At 37.4% G+C, this 20,094-nt stretch overlaps 1 protein-coding gene across 5 annotated transcripts in view; it reads right to left on the bottom strand.

Annotated features, from left to right (window-relative positions):
• Positions 1-1,298: 1,298 nt before the first annotated feature.
• The window catches only part of KCNC2 (potassium voltage-gated channel subfamily C member 2), a 98,191-nt gene continuing 79,395 nt past the window's right edge, over positions 1,299-20,094 (bottom strand). Inside the window, exons 2-4 of one of the 5 annotated variants that reach the window (XM_041411277.1) lie at positions 9,792-10,722; positions 7,220-7,387; positions 1,299-1,408 (exon numbers count right to left, since the gene is read on the bottom strand). In XM_041411277.1, the coding sequence (XP_041267211.1) occupies positions 1,299-1,408; positions 7,220-7,387; positions 9,792-10,722 (1,209 nt within the window). Of the gene's footprint in view, positions 1,409-2,477; positions 2,542-3,227; positions 3,365-7,219; positions 7,388-9,791; positions 10,723-20,094 lie in introns of those variants that run through there. The other 4 variants (XM_041411278.1, XM_041411276.1, XM_041411280.1 and 1 more) reach the window with 4 other exon arrangements.

Here is a 20,094-nt window from a genome sequence, read left to right as displayed (position 1 = left end):
TTAAGCAACCATTTATCACCTCCTTTTTTAGGTTTGACTTCACACCAGGATGCAACAAAACTCCCATCAGACTTAAAATACCTAGCCTGACAGAAATTTCTACATGAGGCACAGGTCATTAACAAGCTGATAAATTTTCAATTGTTGCAGAAGCCAGCTCATGCTAGCTTTTGAGTTAGCTCCTCAGGCATTGCAGGAGGCTGGTTTGAGAACTGGGATGGCCAGTAGCAGGCAGGGGACCGATACAGCTAAAGAAAGCTCATGAGCCAGTTCAGAAGATATGTTCCAAGTTCCTCCCCAGGTCTTTTGCCTTTTATTCTCCAATTCAGGTATTACATTTCCACTGGTTTCCACCAGGATTGTGCATGCACCTTGACATGTTCACAGAAGTTCCACGATACAGAGTTTCGCAACTGGGACAGGTCCCTACAATCGGGACACCAGGGTGACAAAACAGATTCTGGAGAATTTCCCACTGAATAGGATGGAGAGAACATAATTACCACATCGTAACACTACAATGTCTCATAAACATAGAATAGACTAGACCCATTTACCACAAAAATCACAGAAAATAACTTATCAAAGAATATATATTTTATGTAAAATATACATTTGTAGAATATAATTTTAATACAATTTTTATATTTAATGATGTTGGGTTTGCAACACTTTGAATTAAAAAAAAAAAAACCACAAAATATTCTTGCTGCCAGAGTTTTATTTCTGATAATACTTATAGTTTGAGGTAACAATGAAAGAAGACTGTGTGCTGTGAACAAAGTCAGTGATGTTTGTCTGCAGTCACATGTATGTTATCAAAGTGAAAAGTAAACTTAGGACTTGGCATGTACACTACAATTCATAACAATTTAGGTCATGGCAAACTGAGAAAGCAAGGACTTATGTAAACCTACTCTGTTCAAATTTGTGACTTTTGCAATATATGCCATTAGTATGACAGAAGTCAAGACAGATGTAGTTTACATCACTATCATTATTAAGTGTGTGTCTTTGTATGATCCACAGCACAGCTTACTGCAGGAACCAGGAATAATAAACACAGGGGTGGGGGTCTTTGCATGGAACCTTAGCAATGATGACATGAATTCAGCTTTCCTTGATATAGATAAAAACTGATTTTCCATGCACACACGTTTTATTTACACTGACTCTTCAACAGTGACTAGTCACCCCTTTCTCTGGCAGCAGTAATTATGAGCGGTCTTTCATCTTCTTTAACAAGCTCTGCTTCGCACGCAAAGTCTCAGTGACCTCCTCAAGGTGTGAGTCGTTTATCAGGGCCCATTCAGCAGCAGCAGTCTCTTTCCAGTACAGTCCTTGGTATGGCTAAATTCCATTGTCCCTTTTTCAGCAGTCAAAAATCCATGATAAATTCTGTACAACACTGTAGTTAATATAACAGCAGCACCAGATATTATATTAATTCATTTGCTAAAAGCTGTTTGCAATTATCTCTCTATTGACAATATTTTACCAAAAGTAAATCAATGTACATCTCTAAATATCAGAAATGTATACTTTGATAACTACATTATTGTACAAGAATTCTGACATGCAGGTCATGCTATTGGGCTTGGCTATATACAGAACATGTTACATGGTCAACAATAAATTTAATTTCTTTTCCTAACAAAAATAAAACACGACAGTCAGGTATTATTCAACAATTTCAAGGATCACTTAAGATTTCAGTCATTATGGTCTTCCCCATGTAGTTCTAAAACTCTACAGTTTAAGGGTAATTTTTCCTCACCAGCCCAGAACCTCAAATTTGCCATTGCATTTGTCCTGTTGCATAAACAGAGGTTAGTATGGAATGAAAAAGCCACTAGAGGAGATACAGTTTCAAAATTGTAATGAATGCTGGTTGCTGGGAGGAAGATTGATGCAATAGGCAACCGGTCAGTGCTGAAAAGCCATTCAAAAAACCTTAGGAGTGCACACGAGTTAGTCTAGATGATACTAACTGCACTTGAAAAATGGGTATATTTCTATCTATACATGGATGTATAGTCCATACAAAAAAAAGAGAAAAGGAGAAAAAGTGTTCTTAGTTCACCTTAAAAGAGGGGGGCATATTAACAGTATCTCTGTGCTTTAATGGAGACAGATGGAGAATACAAGGAGACAGGTTGCAAAACAGACAGACAAACAACACATAGGACAAAGCACCTCAAAAAACATTGAATGAAGAAATTTTTGAAGCCCACTAGCCAGAGGTATAAGGCTGGTCAAAAACCCGACTTGAGAACTACTACCCTCTTACAATGGTAAAAAAAAAAAAAAAAGCCCCCGATAATTGTTTCAATTTTACTTGGTACTCGGCTTCTGAAAATGTTGAAGAACCCTGGAGTAAAGAAAATACTACAGTACCAAGCAGCACTTGCTAGCTTAGAATTGCAAGTCTGGATGGCGTTTACCTTTCTTGCATGTTTTGTGCCTTCCCCAAGCCATTAAGAAAGAGATCTGGCTTCTGCTTGCGTGTAACCAGTAATGACAACCTCTTTGCAGTTATCTGTGTGCAAACAACCGGAGACATCAGAACTCTGATACAGCAATCCAGCACCGAAATAAGTTAATCGCAAAATAAAGTCGTTTATAAACAAGTAGATAGTTAAAAAAATAAAGGAAAAAGTTAAACACAGAAAAACAATCCCACATGCAGACCAGTTTATCAGTGCTTTCATTTCAGCAGGATGGTAACAAAGTGAGAACATACATCCAGAGCCCTCTGTGGTCTCCACGATCCGCAACACTGCTTGTCAGGTGATGGAGACAGGATGGTCCATGCAAATGAGCAGACCCTTCAGAGCAGACATCTTCAGAATGGATTAGAGTCACAAGAAATGGAGGTTCAATGGAGTGACTGATAATTACTTGGAAGCACATTATTTTAAGTAAATCTCCCTGAAAATATGCTTATTTATTGAATATATGGACAAAAGCATCCACTAACTGTCCTTTTATTGCCACAGGAAAGTAGGACAATATAGTAGATAAAAGAAGAAATGCTACCTGAAGTAATCTTTAAAAGCCAAGGCAAAAATCTTCAGGTACCCAAGTGGCTTTTCTTACTACTGAGAGTTGTATCATGCAGGAGTTAGACCATATTGGTGGAGCCTATGCTTAATGCTACATTTATTTCCAGTATGTGGTAAACAGTATTTGATTTAATACTATGTAGCCGATTGATGCCATCTGGTTTACAAGATGGAAGGGATGGGAGACCGAGAGCGCCTTAGAGGACAAGGTGAGCTGTAGGGTGATGTTACTGGAGACAGTCGCAGAGCATTGCCTGTCAAGCCAGCTATGTTGTTTAAACTTCGAGATTTTTCATAGCCTTGTATGAGAAAATGCACAGACATCAGTTGAATTCAGCCAAAAAAATAGACAAAGACAAACAGTACAATGTAATGTAACCCAAGGAGCTATCAGGGACTCAGAGGGAATCTGCCTGCAAAAGAACTCAGTGCTGAGACACATTACTACCAAAAGATACTAATAAATAAAATTATTTACAAATTAATGCATCCACTTTTTCCCAAAAAATTAAACAGACCACCAGACAAGAGGTCTGACCTGCTATTCCACATCCCATCTTGCACTTAGTATCACACTGTGGGCTTCAGCGTGGTTGCACAGAGAGCAAGAGAAGTGATCCCACCAGAGTGACTGAGCTATCTGGCTAAGCATAATCAAAAACCCATTAAGACAGACTACAGAAACTGTCAGAATTACATAAGCTCTGCTGCATTCAATTCCAAATAAAGTAAAATTTTTTTCTTTAAAATAAATAAACCAGAAACCAGATAAATTTTATATAGTATGTGCAAATCAGTTTTGCAGAGGACTGAATGATAATATAGAAGCTTTATCTTCAAAAATATTAACCCTTAGGCTTTGCTTCTAATTTTGAAGTCTAAGAAGACAGCAAAGTTTGACGTACTTGTAAATGCCGCCTCAATGGCAAATGTAAAACATTGAATTTGTGCTTCTTTTCCAGATGATTTGAATAAAAGCAACAGTATTAATCCATATAGGCAAGTAGTAAATTATTAATCATTAAATGAGGCAACCACATGATGATTCACAATTTGAAGGGAACATTGCACTTGCAGATATTTCTGTTCACACACACTGTGAGCTCTAGCTACCTACTTTTTGCTACTGTGGATTGTTTTCACTTTGTAGAGGCTATGCTGTAAACCAACAAAAAACCATTGCTATTCACTGCATCTCTATCTTCATATTCAGCTATTTTCAGCAGCTGCTGAACAACCCCATTTGTTAGGAAACAGACCTGCTTGTTGGCCTGAAGGTACCAGCAAGGAAATACAAAAAAGATTAAGCCAGGCAGGACCTTGCTCCTGAAGTACATGGGTACATGCTTCAGTGCAAGCATCAGAAGTCTCACTGATTTCAGTGGTACTCCTTATTTCCTTGAAGACAAGTATTTGTCAGGTTAAAATATTCAGGTCTAAATTGCTTATAGGGAAATAATGAGACTTTTTTCCCCAGAAACTTTAAAATACCAATGACAGTAAAGCTAAACACCACATGGAATGTCAGCAAACTTTTTTTTTTTTTTTCCTGATTAAAACAGTTACTGGCTCCAATTCCAGGTCTCTAGGTAACAGACAATTAATGACATCTTTAGGAAAAATCATATCTTAGGCTCTCCGCTCACAACAATTAACACTTTTTTTACCCTGGAATCTGCATACCATAAAACTATATTTAAAGCAAATGTACAACCTCATGTCTGCTAAAACATTGTGCAATGTTCTCTCCAGATGGCAAGGGCAGGCTAGACTGTGATGCTACACAGAATTCTGACACATTTCTGAAACAGCCTCCAGTTTCTGAGTTTCTATCAGTATTTACCCAGACTAGAAATAATTATTTTTGAAAAGGGAATTAAAGAGAAGCACAATGCTAGTGTATACATTTAAACTCCCTGTAAACATAAAGCTTATTAAAAATAAATCAAAATAATCAGGTAGCTTTTTCACATAGAAACTAGGAAAGTAGTTTTTAAGATTATTTTCTTGCTACTCTTCTAATGATAAAAGGAAAGAACTGAGAGAGGAAGATGGTAAAGATCATAAATAAAGTAGAAACTCCTAAAAAATGAAAACCAGATACACAAGATGAATAGTGAGAGATGCATGATCCAAAACCAGTACTTTTCAGGTATTTTAGTGGATCAGCTCTGAATCAGTATCATCTTGGAGATGGAGATGCAAAAAAGCTCAGAATAAATTATAATTGAACAACCAAGAATCAACCAAGGAACAAACCAAACAAGAAGAATGTACCAAAAGAAGGAAAGAAAGAAAGGGTAAAATAAAATGTAAAAGTAGTAGACTTGATGTGTGAATGACATTCAAGCATTCAAACCCATTTGTATATTACTTGAAGATATTTTCTGCTTATGGATTAACTTCCCCACTCTGTATAAAATACATTCCAAAGCCAGTGACTAAAACATTTCAGCCTCAACTAAGATTATCATCAGAGCCAGGCAAATAGCATATTTCTCATCAAAAAACTGTCCATTCTGACCTCAAGCCCCAGTTTTCTAGTAAAAACTACAAAACCTACAAAAACTACAAAAAAAATTTATTTTAAATCTAGATTAACAAATCAAAATGTTCCAGGATAAAATAGTCTTTACTGTTATATAAATATGTCTTTAGTAGCTGATGGGTAACTTCTTTTATTATTTCTGATCTGCTCTAATCATGGTTACCACCATAACTTGCTGAGTGAAGTCAAAAAGCTGATCATGCAAGATGCCATGGTACTCTACCTTATCCAGATGTTCTTGACCTCCTCAAAGACTCTTAGCATTAGAGATATTTTAAATAATCCTAGTTGTTGAGAAGACAGTGAAATATATGCTCAGTGAAAAATGCCAGTAAATTTGTGCAAAAACATGCTTGCAATGATTTTTCATTTAAGCTAAACCTTATATACAGGAGTACGTAAAATGCCCGAGCATAGAGTCATACTCCACAAGTGCCATACATGTGGAACTGGTTGCATATCTGCCTTCACAGGTTTAGCCTACTGAGCTTATGCTTTGAAGTGCAAAAAGAGCATTGGCAGAACAACCCAAGAGAATTCCTTTAGATATATGGCTGCTGGGACAGCTATGTTTGCTATACACCAAGAAAGTTTGAAAAAAAAATAATAAAAAAAAAAGGCAGAAAAATCTTGGACAAAAATATTTGTCCAGTGCCACATGGCTACTTCAGATGATCTCTGAGGTGAACAACTACACTTCACTCAGGAATGCAAAATCTGTCTGAATGTTACAAGTCAGAGGAATATAATTTGCTAAGAAACAAAAGCAGTTCTTATCTAAGGAAATGGGAAGACTACCACAGGCATGCTGATCTTAGGGCTGTTTCCTGATGCTAGGTTTGCAGCCACAGGCAGATGTGGCCTACTGGGGTAGAAACAATCAGTCATGTGGGAGATACAAGCACAAAACAGTTTTGCAAACTCCACCTGGGCACTCCCATCCTACTGAGAAGCAAGTAATCAGATTTGAGGAGGCTAAATAACTAGAAAGGCATTTTTAACACCTTGCAAGGTCAAGCATTGTTTTACTACATAGCTGAATTACAGCTGGGGGTAATCTTTTAGTATCAGGCGGTAATCTTTTAGTATCAGTGGTGTACTGCCAAGGAATAAAAATATTTTTTGGCATTATAGGCTCAAAATTTTGTTTGAAAGAAATCTAAATAGCATCTCAGGATATGCCTTTTTGTGTTCAGAAATGTTGCTTACTTCTGACATGTCAACCTTTAAAGTGTATTCAGCTGTCAATTTTATTAAGAGAGGACCACAGTTATAATATGATTAATGTGTCTTTTAGAATGACAAGTTATATTGAGTGATGAGGGGTTGAATGAGCAAGGTCTGAATTGCAGGCTTTTCCACTAGAGATTATGGACAAATGAAGACACAAGTGAAATGAAGGTCCAACATCAAGCACGTTTTTTGAGGACTAAAGGGGATGAGTGTTTCTAAAAGGAAAAGAATGACTAGGAGTAAAAGAAAAAAAGGTACATTGTGAGTACAGTCTTTCCTCTTAGAGCATTGTGCACATCATTTTACTCTAAGATTGTTTTTCACAAGCACATTGCTGAGTAACCTTTTATGATCTAATGAAAGAAGTCCATACCTTTCCTGATCCCTCCATCAGTAGCACACGTGTAATCACCTGTTGTCAGTAGGAAACATGTTCCCCCTCTTCTGTTTTTGTCTCTTGTACTAGAACGTCTGATGGGAGGGAGCCTTTCACCAGGTGAGAGTGGCTGCTCACTTCCTGCACTGTCTTCACCTGATAACACTGGTTAAAGCACCATGCCCATTTACAGACAATAATGAATGAGGAAATGAGACATCACAAAGAGCTTACGCTGAATGCCAGATATTCCCATCACTCAAAAAGTAGATATAAAGTAAATCATTAGAAGAAAACAAGATTGCAATTCATCATTAATCAGTACAAAATGGCAAAAGATATACGTTTTGTTCAAGAATAAATGATCTTTCAACTTTTCTGTTCTTATTCTAAAGATTGTATAAAATTAGATTAAACTAACATGAACTAAGAAATAGTCAAACCAAGGCTCAGTTATTCACCTACTCTGGACTGTAACTTGTCAGAATACAGTCAGCCTTGGATATTTCAAACACTTATTTACTATTTTGGCTATCATTTTTGCTAAAGAAGAGGTTGTGTTAGGCATTTTTGTTTAGAATATATAGTTTAATGTTTTAAAGACAAGCCCTCACCCAGGAGGATTATATTTTCAATATTTGGCACTGTACACTGTTTATTAACACACTTAGCTTTCAATTCCATATTTATTACACTTGCACTGCTTGTCATCATAAGTACCCAACTTTAAACGCTGTCTTGGTCTCTTTACTTTATTTTGTCAAATGGCAAAACTTGTACCTCTCCTGATTTGTCACTCCCAAAGGACTCTCTTTTAAAATTATCTACCATTTCAAATTCACTTTGGCAACACTTCAGGAAAAAAAAATCTCTTCTTACTACAGCACATAATTTCAGCTTTACCTTTGCATATAAACCTGAGCATGTTTTTTTGCTGAACTGGGAATGCAAAGGGCAGAATTCAGCCTTGAAGTTTTGCACATAATTCATAGTGACTCTAATAACATTCTCTACCAGAAATAAAGCTACAGTGTGTGATGTAAGCAGTGGCACTACTGACAAGGAAGATAACACTTTAAAATGGCTCCTTCTTGCATGTCTGCTTTCTCTCTAACTTCAAGGATTATAACCCCTTGTAAATAAGCTGTAGACACAAAAAAAAAAAAAAAGTGTCTCTTAGTGAGAGATATAGTGATCACACTGAGCCATCTCCACTCAGAATACCTTTGGTAGAACCTGATGGCATGAAAAAGCTGTTATCACCCACAATTTAGAGATGCTATCTCAAAGTGGGTATCAGTCAAAGCACTGAAAACCTAACTATATTTTACTGTCAGTCAGAGTCTTTTCAAGCATTTCCATCCTTTTAAATACATTTAAGGTGTTCAAAAAACTGTATTAATTTGTGAACAGTAACTCGGAGTGTGAAACCGAGCTTCTTTGAACATAAAGCTATTCAGTAACAGAGCAAAAGACCGAAGAAGGATATTGTTCAGAGATGGATTTTCCAGACTCTTCTTTTTAAAATCTATATTTCAATTACTGAATTACACCAGTCATTAGTGGTTTTCCTCTTATTATTCTTTAGCAGCTTTACAGCTGGAGTCTCATGACTGGTATGTGAGCTTTTAAATAGATTGTGTTTGGCTTAAGAATAAATACACTTAAGAAACAAAAAAAATATTCTTGCTGCTAAACTATTTAATTATACTGAGATGTAAAATTTACTCTTTAATTGCAACAGATTTGGAACATGGAGCAATGGCTTGGAGGGACTGAGGCTGTCATTTGATATGCAATTTCATTGAGTAAAGCACAAAATACTCCTTATTCATCATTTGGAAATCTAACAAATAAGGTAATAGAAATCACAAAAATCAATTGTAATAGCAATGATGGTGCTAAGGGCTGTCATTTTCTTTTTTCTTGACAAGATTTACATCAGCTATGCTAGTATAATTTAATGAATAGTAAATATCATGCAATGTCTCATCTAACACAGATGAAGGAGATTCTTTTAGCCAGGGAAGCAGAATGCCAAATGGAAAGAAAACTAGAAAGAAAATTTCTTCCTATTTCCTTTGAGTGCTGGGCTTTGGATGTAAAGCACCTGCTCCTTTTAAATGACTGCTTCTTTGTAGGATCTTGCTTAACAGGCCACGATGTGGCACAGGCAAAGCTGACACAAGAGACAGACACTGAGGCAAAACACCATGGAGTCCAACAGGGTGGGACACGGTGGCTGCTCAAATAGTCACAGTCATGCAGAAAAACAAGAAACATCCATACAACGCAACAAACAACAGGCAAAAGAAAAGGTTGATATCATCAGCAGGAAAGCATTCTCAACAGAGCAAGCAAAACTGTATAGACCAGCTACATAGAGGTTTGGGAACATCACTATACCTATTTTTGTCCTCTATGAGACTGACACACGCAAATGTTGGAGGGGAGAAGGGTGGGAGCTACATCTTCTCCTGGCAGAAAGACTGGCTGCTTTCTGACCCCTACCAAACATACTGGTCTATAAAGTGTTTTCAGAGGACATGCATTTCCAGTGGGGTCCTACCTGATGATCTGTTGTGTTCCATCAGCTGGTTGTCCTTGCCCAGGCAGATGTCTCCCTGTGTGCTATTGCAGGCCATGTTCAAGTCTGTCTTGCAGAAGGTGGGTGAGCTGGCTTGAGGAGCAGGAGGGATGTGCTTCTTTCGCTTCCTTGGCAGTTTCTGCTTTGCCATGGCCAGGGAGTAGTACATCCCAAAATTGTTAACTATCACAGGCACGGGCATGGCTATGGTGAGCACTCCCGCCAGCGCACACAGGGCTCCCACCAGCATGCCTGACCAAGTCCGTGGATACATATCCCCATATCCCAGGGTGGTCATGGTGACTACAGCCCACCAGAAGCCGATAGGGATGTTTTTGAACTGTGTGTGTTCACTCGCTGACGGGTCATTAGGCTGGGCTCCCACCCGCTCTGCGTAGTAGATCATAGTGGCAAATATCAAAACACCAAGTGCCAGGAATATTATCAGCAGCAGAAATTCATTGGTGCTGGCTCGCAGAGTGTGGCCCAGCACCCTGAGGCCCACGAAGTGCCGGGTGAGCTTGAAAATCCGGAGGATCCTGACGAACCTTACCACCCTGAGGAAACCAAGCACGTCCTTAGCAGCTTTGGAGGAGAGCCCACTCAGGCCCACTTCTAGGTAAAAGGGCAGGATGGCCACAAAGTCAATGATATTCAAGAGGTTTTTGACGAATTCAAGTTTGTTGGGAGAAAAAATAACACGTACTAAAAATTCAAATGTAAACCATACCACGCAGACTCCTTCCACGTATGTCAGTGCAGGATCTGTCTCAATCTCATACTGTAACACAGCTTCTGTCCCGTTGATGACCTGCTCAGTTTTGTTTATAATAGTGTTGAAAGCCTCATGTGTTTCCAGGCAGAAGGTTGTGATTGAAACTAAGATGAAGAATAAAGAGGCAAAAGCGATGAACTGAAACACAAAGAGATAAAAGAGACATCAGAACCACACAGGTCTTCACATTAATACAAATGATGTCTGCGTTGATAGTAAAACTTTTACTCATTCTTCCCCAAATGGCTGACAAATTCATACACATAAAAATTTCACCTAGACCAGAGAAGAGCAGCAGGTTAGGAGTCCAGGAGCAGGAAAAGTCTTGGCAAGGGATTTGACAATCAATGACAAAAATCCAACTCATTAAGAAAGTGGCAACAAACTCTTTCATCTGTACTAAACTGTCTGAATTTGATTCAGTGGTCAAGATTCCTTTCAAGCAGTCCCCATACACACCAACCACAGCAGTACTTACACATGTCCAGCTCTCACACAGTGGAATGTGTGGCCCCACCCTAACAGTCTTGAGATTATGGTTCAGAACTCACACCTGTCCTGAACAGCACCTCACAGGGATCTAGGAGCAGATCCAAACTCTAAGTTTCCTTTAGATTTTCAATGATTTACAAATACAGGATATTTACTGATAGAAAATGCCTTCTGTGTTACAGGTAGAGTTGGTTGCATAGCCTATTATGTTTGTAGTCATCCATCACTGATTCTCTCGGGCATCACTAAAAGTAAGCTTTGCAGAACCTCACACACTATGGTGGCAGATTTGTCCCATTCTTAGGATCCACAATCCTGCTAACCAGGTTACAAATTCAGGGCAATCCAAACAAAAAGGGAAATACAAATTCAGTTCTAATAGAGGCACATGAATTGATAAAATACAGGTAAATTCCCTGAAAACAGCCATCACAAAAGATTATTTAGGACTTAAAAAGTACAGACTGACTGATCTTCAACTCAGCCATCACAGTCAAGCATTGAATAACAGAGATCATCCAGGACAGGATCTCAAAAATTAACACTGAGCCAAACAGCTAGAGCAGGAGACAGATTTTCTTACACTGAGGAATATACACCAAATGAAAAGGTGTTTTGAGGTCAGCTGCTCCTTTGCTACAATAGTCAACTTCTTTTCAATGACATTACAACCATATTAGCTAGCATTGAAACAGCAGTGGTGTGGTACATAAATAAGAATAGCTTTTATGTTGAATTTGCGTCTTAATAAACATTTTATATCCAATATTATCCTGGGGTAAAAAAGCCTTTCGGAGACATGAAGATTTTTGAAAGTGTTAGGGGCCCAAGGAGCAAAAAGATGCCGAAACAGGTTAAAAATATGTGGTATCTAGCTGCCACACTGAAACCTTGAATGCCACTGGAGAAATTCTAGTTCAAGGCAGAAAAAATAGCAGCCATAAGCCACTTTAATCCAGGATACACCATTGTGGAAAAACTAGTTTTGTGTACTTCAAATATCAATGACTGAATTTAGTATTAGCATTCATATTTAGTGTTTTGTGCCACAGGAACTTATTTGGGCTCATACAATACGGAATGCTGGTATTTTTCTAACATGGAACACTTGTTAGACAATAAAATATTGTCTCCACAACCTGTAAAGAGAATTCCTTTTATTCTGGAAACAAGCTTAAATTTGCAGTGCAGGTCGGCAAATTTATTACATTCAGATTCACGAGATGGATCTATGAAAAATACCATATAACTACCGATATCAGATATTTGCAGGTTATTTATGGCTTCCTTTCCCCAGTCAAGGAAAGAAAAGTTATTACACCATACCCTACAATTGCAAACACTCTAAATCTGTTACTTTTCAAAAAGTACTGACTCAGAGACTGAACTGAACACTTATCATCCAGTCTGGACTTCTAGCCACAAGCTAAGCTAGCAATCTTACACTCTCTGATTTTTACTGAACAGGCTTTTCTGCCTTTGCCTTAACTACAAAACTGCTGCATGCTCATAGCTCACAGCACCTGACACCAACATACACAAAAGAGCCTCAGTCTTGTGTGAAACAACTAGAGTCAGCAAATAAAACCACATTTATAAAACCTAAGTGAACTAATCTCAGCAGATCTTTGCAAAACTTCTCCACAAGAAGGATAGAGAATGTATCATACTCTAAGCCACTGCTGGGCTAAGAATGACCCTTGGGTGATCTCCTAGAGCATCCTCCAGAATCGTTCTACATAGTCAAGGACGGAAAAAGCAAACAAATCTTTGGAGGCTGTCACTGAAGCTAGGTCAGCACTGTAGTTTGTAATTTGGGAGGGAACTTTTGACAGACAAAATACTGGGCAACTTTTTCAACAGCAACACTGGTGATTTCAGACAACAGTGGTTTTTTTTTTTTTGTCTGAAAATAAAAGAAAACTACATTCAGCTAACCAAAGTAAGATTTACCAACAACTAAATAATTTGCCAACAACTCAGATATAACAAGGATTAACTGTGCATTAAGCAGTGCAATGAACCCAACAGTATGTAAATAATTACCACTTTTTCTGGACTGTATTTCAGAGTCCATTCAGGTTCAGAAACCTTCTAAAAATGCCAAATACCAAGAGAATAACTATAGGTAGAACTGCCTGACAAGCTATTTATTACTGCTTTGCTTAACATTGACACTGCATTGACATTGGACTTGGTAAGGCAGACTGAAATTTTTAGCTGTGCACCTACATTCAGTGTTTTATTATCCCTAAAGGAAGAAGACATTCAGTCATGCCCAAAATCTGTCCTAAAGAAAATCATGTTTCAGAGGTTAGAACAAAGACAAGAAAACACTATCAATCTGGTGACAGATTTCTTGGTAACCCTGCAAAAAGCACTCATAGAAATGTAAGACAATAAGATGTACACATTTCGCTATGCATATGCATGCCATCACTGATTTTGAGCAAAGACACACATTCCTTTTATCTCTCATTGCATTTGGTCTTAAACTGCCAGCTCCTTGGATCAGGACAGAGCTTGCACAGCACCTAGCAAGATGAAGCTTCACACAAAGAGACCTACAAAGTTATTGCAAAAATCAGAGGATTCAGAGAACATGCAAGAAGCAAATGCAAAGGCAGGAACATTCTATCAGTCAAACAAAAAATGCTTAGGGATTAACCTTATATTAATAAAGGTGCTTTGTTAGTATTGTGTTACATATCAGGCAATGTGTTGAAAAGTTTTTCATACACAACTGTAATGAAGTCATGTGTTAGCCATATTTTATGCTTTCCTTCTTCTTCATCCTAATTCCAGCTTCTCTAAACTAATTAGCCTCTAAAATACATAAATTTTTGTCATGTGGGCAAGCACAACATTTCAGAAAAAGAACAGATTCGAACTCATAGATTCTCTGGTGGATGTGACCAACCAAGTCCTCTTCCTCAGTCCTGCAAACTTTCTGTTTGTTTCCTTTTTACTTTTATGAAGCATGAAAATCTAAAAGGAGTTAGCCTGATCATTATTTCAGAAAGGTTATAGCAAGAGGCAATTTTCTGTTTGAATCATTAGCAACCTTTTACTGTGAAAAGTTTTGAAAACTTTGGTTTTGACTAGCTGCAAGACAAGCTCAGCCTTGGTATAGAGCAAAACATCTTATTCACCCCCTTTTTCAGACCAAAGATTGCAGCCCTAAAGCATTTTTTGAGAGTCTTCAAAAAAAAAAAAAAACAACTGGAGAAAACTTTTCAAATAATATTCAAGTGATATTCAGTCATTGATATTGACATCATTGATATTCATCAATATTCAATCATGATCTTTTCTTCATTTCTTAAAAAGGGTTGGTTTTTTTGTTTTTTTTAAAAGTAATTGCTTTTTGTATGTTTCAATGGACATTTTAAAAAAATTAACTTTCTTCATTTAGATTTTCTTTTTTTTTCCTGAAGGAACCATCTTTCTAACTGACAGAATCATTGTAGACACACTCTGGGGCCACCATTTTTTGTATCGTGTATTTGTTGTATTGTGTATTTGGGGCCACCATTCATTAGTAGGTTTATGGTTTGATTTGTGATTTGGTGGTTTTCCTTGGTGCTGTTTTTCCTTTTGTCTCCGCCTTTTCCCAGTTATTTCGTCATCTAGTTTCTATTTCTCCAAACTTTACCCGTTTATTGAAACTGTTTTTCCTCCCTTGGAAGTTTATTGGTTCACTACTGTTATTCCCGCCTAGGTTTTTCACTCCCAACTCTCCCGATTTGTTGAAAGATGTGACTTTCCCTGACTTTCTCCCGAGATACAAGTCTTTGTTTGCCCCTTGAACGGGGCCCAGGAGAGGAAAAAGGGGAAGTTTGCCATCAAATAAAGTTTCCCTGGGACCCATGTGCGCTGTGTGTGTTTTATATTGTGCCGAAACAATTGACAACTGGGATTCAATGGAGCTCCAGAGGGAAAAACTGCCGCCCCCCTCTCTTGTCATCAGCTAGCCGGGGAAAGAGAAGCGGCAACCATTTTTGAAATTGCAATTAACATAAATTGAATTAATAAAAAGTTCAGTCCATTTCTGCCAGAAGAGAGCAGTTAAAAGTTACAAATATATTCAGTATGTAATATACAGCACGTAGAGCATTCCTCATGAAGCGGTTAAAGCTCTCAGCAGGCTGCTGATTCCCTCTGCTCACAGTCTGAAGGCAGTGTGCACCCAATTTTGTTCTTGTGTGTCAGCATCACATGTTCAGACAGTAGAGATTCCATCTCTCAGCTTGTCTAGCTGACAGGACCACCAGCCAAGCTCTGTTGCTAAGTTCTACTAATGTTCACAGTAAGTGGATTAATCATCTAGAACTCAATTTTCAATGAAGCACATAAATCTAGAGGGTGAGGTGCCTGCAGATAACTTCTTGGAAGTAGAAAACTTTATGATTCTTACTTTGAATACAGTGTTTCACGGGGGACTGAGTAGCTCAGAGTTTAAAGCAATTTCAAAATTGACAACCAATTCTAGAACACCAAATTGAGCAGTCTGTGGATTAGCTGAACTTTTGTGAGTCCAAAGTCATGTTTTACCTTGCACATAGCTTCTTAAGCACCTGGAAAAATTAAGATCACAAAAAATTGTGGTGCAAATGACCTGACAACAGTCTTAGCTCATACGCCATGTCTGGATTTCCCAGTATAGGAAAAGGCACAAGGTCAGAGGATGCTGTGGCTCACATCTGACCCACACATACACATTTCCTTTCCAAGCAAACCCAGACACGGGACTGGTTGTTGTCCCGGGATGGAGCCAGAGCCTTTCTGAGCCATTCTAAGGCTCAACAGCTTAGACAGAGCCCGAACAAAGCAATAGCAGAGCTGGAAATTGACCCTCACACTCAGGGGTATTATACATATTCATAAAATCAGACCAACCCTAGTCCATATTTAAAATAAGCTTCTTCTGTCCATCCCATGCCCTTAAATAGGGAAATATTTCTACACAATTATTTAGTGCTCCAAGATGGACAGGTCATAGTCAGTGAAGAGGTTAATGCACAGAAGTGTTAATAGCCATAGTCATCCTTACTTCTTGCTTCACATTTAAGTTTTGAATAACATCTCTCACCACATTTCAGTGTTTTCCCAAAAAATGTTTGTGTCTTGTGTGGATACAACTTGTTCTGGGGTTTGAGCTCAACACTTCCTCTTTCAACTCCCCTCACTGTGTAATGTATATTTTCTATCATGAGCACTTAAAAGCAGGTTTTAAAATCATTTAGTTTGAGTTACATTCCAGGACACAGAAGGTTTGCCCTTGACATACTTGACAATGGAAAAAGAAAATGACTGAATATTTAATAAGCCCTTGAAAATCAAACACTTAATATTCTCTAATGAAGGTACAGAATTGCCTTTAAAGAACTAAGATTAAAACGCCGCTTTAAATAAATTTCTTCACAGGCACATTATGAGATTTAATACATGTGTGTTGCTAGAACTTAAAACAATTTTTAAAAATCAATATTCCTCCCCACCACACTCACAGACTAAAAATACAACTATAAAGCATCCAAGAAAAGAGACTGTGATTTGTTTTTTTTTAAAGAAATTAACTCTGATGGCTTGCTCACTATTATAACCAAAATCCTGCTTTCATTACAAAAGGTAACAGTTTACTGAACAACTTAATTTTTTTCTGACCAAAACAAGCATAGAGAAGTTTCCACTCATGGATTCTTTGCTTTCCCAGATCTTTCATGTTAACCAGAATCTTCAAAACTGGGTAACTGGGTAACTTCTGTGGAATAAATAAAAGGAAAGCAGTATTTTTTATAGTATTATACTCATTTTGATAAATTAAAAAAGTCCAAACTTTGGAGATTTAAAAATTATTCCCAGTGATGTCTGTTCACATCTGTTAGTTTAAGCCTTGTCTTTTCATATTTCAGAATATAAAACAAATTATTTGAAAAAAATAACTGATTCAGTTTCTTCCTCATACTAACCCTCTGACCACAGAAAGTAAGTTGATCTATGCATTACATGCACCCACCCTCACTGGCTGCAAGAATTTAGTCATATATATGCATTGCAAAATTTTATTTCACAAATTTTCTTCATGTATTTTAAGATTCATAGAGCTATTTCTTAGGCTAAAACGGTTAATAGTTGTTATACCAAAATTGTATACTCCTATCATAAACATCATAAACTGAATTTTTTTTTTTTTTTTTTTTTTTTTTTTTTTTTGTCTCTCTCAAAGTTCAGAAAAGAAAAGTACTTTTTCCTGTAAATGTTCCATAATTTTTTCCTGTAATATTCTCCAGAAGCCTTTTTTATTCTTTCAGGAATTCAAACTGTCAGTTCTTGAAATCCCCCTAGCTCTGCATGGGGATTGAATGAGACCCAGTCAAACAGGGAACAGAGCCAAAATCACATACTGTTTCTAATCAGTCCTAACTAACTTGCAATGCTGATTTTTTTAATCTAGTTTTATAGCTGCTTAGTCATATAAAACCAAAGTCTCAAAAAATCCCATAAAAAATCCAATAAATTTGAGGTATTTGGGCATTCATGAGAATATGACTCAACTGTGAATGTTACTTAGGCAGAACAAGAAGCTGCATTTGAAAGCACATAGCATGCTTCACTCAAAGTAGCAACTAACCTTGGCAATGAAATCACAGAATTAGATACCACTTCCAGCTTTAAAGAGAGTTCTTTTTGTTTAGATTTGACAGATTGTCCTCATTTCTGATTTCAACATGATAGATTTTTTTCCCTCTGTTTAAATTCCATCTGGCTATCAGGAGACTGTTAAAATCATAATGTGATTTCAGAACAAGCTCTTGTGATAAACTTATCTCTCTATATGGTTCTGTGTGGCAGAACTTGAACATTAATGTGCATTTTACATAAACCCAAATACCTCACCAAACATACCATCAGTCTCTTCACGACTCTTTTTCTCAAAGCTGCTATTCTTCCTTAGCTGTAAGTTGCCTTTGGAAAACTATCATTTCAAGAAAAACTAAAAAAAAAAGGCAAAAGTCACAAGTTTTTATGGCATGATGCATTTTCAGTGCACTGTATCTGGATATACTTAGTAAGAAAACAAATACCATCAAAAACTACTAACCAAACTGTTGACATTTAAACCACAAACTCAAGTCAAACATACTATCAACTTCACCACTCATAAATCATAATCTCTCACATTATTTCTCTCCAAAGATTAAGGAACTCATACAGACATAGCATTTTAAATAAACCATCAAAGGACAAACAAAAACAGTACATAAAGTATCAGGCACTAAGACCAATTTTATGTCTAAAAATCTGTAAAGCATTCTCCTTCTGGGGAATAATGTGGAATGTCAGAATTAAAGTGGGGTTTTTTTAATGTTTATATGAAGATTTAACATCCATAACTTAGCATCCTAATTGGGAAAATCTGGCCATCATAATATCTCAACCAACATCAAGCCACAGTTAGAACAGTTCCTGCCAATATTTTTGTTTTCATCCCACAAAAGATAGGTCTACTCCTCAAATCCCCAGTACAGCTCTACCTCATTTGTACCCTCTCCTGCTAACAACATTTGGCATTCAATTTAGCAGTTAAACTGCTGCTGTTACAATTCTACACAATGTCATAATTGATTGAAGAAAAACCTGCATGTCAATACATTTTTATTGGTACACTGTCTAAGAACAGCCTATAGCTAATGTCCAATGTGTAGGCTACTATCTGTATGTAGTAGTGAGAACACAAATGTTTTCTTTCTTGCTCGTTCTTTTCTCATTTGTTATAGTTTTAAAAAAACTCTTGTTTTTCATTACCAGCTGGAGCACAAATAAAAAGGTTATTAATGCATCCTTTCATATTTAGAAATCCAGGCACAAAAGTAAGTCACTCTAACTAAGCTGTTGGGTAAATCAGCAGTCTAACACCAGTTTGACCCAGATACATGTCTGACTCAATAAACCTTAGTCACATCTACATTTTAAAGCAGATCATAAACAAAATAAGAGTTACAAATCATTCTGCATTTTAATTGATATATATCTTTCTAAAGAATTCAAAACAATTTACAAAGCTACCCTGATTTAGACATATGTTCTCCTGCTCAGCATGGAAATTTTTTTCCTCTGCCAAGTAGCTGGAAAGAAGACTTGAGAAAGAATTTCAGTGGCAGGACCACACCTCATGCAGTGGGATTCCCGGGGACAGGACTGATCTGCTGCCCAGGACACTCCCTCGTACTCCATCCCTCAATGCCTGCCATCCAAGAAGATTACTAATTTCCTAAGTGACCACTGTTGTTTCCCACTAGGCAAATCAAAATCATCTGACTTTGTTGTCCCATGGAGCAGCTAAGTAAAATATGACATACCAACACACAACACACATTCCACTGCATGCTGTTGCCTCTTGGAGACTCAGCAGAAATCCTTGAACAGCAATTACACTGCCTCCAGAAGCTTCCGTTTCCATTCACTTGAATTTATGAAGCTTCCTTCACTTGTGATTTTTCTGAGCTGTGACTGTTGCAGCAATGGTTTTGGTTTAACAGCTAGCTGTGTGCATTATTTTAACTAGACTTGGCATTTATATTCTAGCAATCATTTTTTAAAAAGGCACAACAAGGCTCACTTTGCCCTTGCCTAACTGAAAAGGTCTGCATGGCTATGTGGCTTGATAAGCAAACCACTGCCACTCATTCATTAAACATTGCTGTAAATCAAACAGGCAAAATATTTAGAGCAGCTGCAAAAATGCAATGGATGTTCTTCCCAGAGTCAAAGCAAAGGTGAGAAAAAGAGGAATTCACAGCTTGTATTCTGGCCTGGTATGACATTCAGAGGTTTCTTATTACTAAAAGAGCACATTGCAAAATGTGCTAAAATTGTCTGAAGGGAAGAAGAATGCAGATTTTGAAGCGTGCATTTCAGCCAATCCCAAATTTACATAATGTGTCAAATTAGCCTCTCTGTTTGCTTTGTTGCCCTTCTCCAGGCTACCCGCTGTTCACATCATTACAGGAAAGA

This window comes from Onychostruthus taczanowskii, unplaced genomic scaffold (assembly GCF_017590055.1).
Source record: "Onychostruthus taczanowskii isolate IOZ18803 unplaced genomic scaffold, ASM1759005v1 scaffold35, whole genome shotgun sequence".
NCBI classification, from domain to species: Eukaryota; Metazoa; Chordata; class Aves; order Passeriformes; family Passeridae; genus Onychostruthus; species Onychostruthus taczanowskii.
The sequence above is the reverse complement of the archived record's forward strand: the minus strand, read 5'-3'. Positions and strand labels throughout refer to the sequence as shown.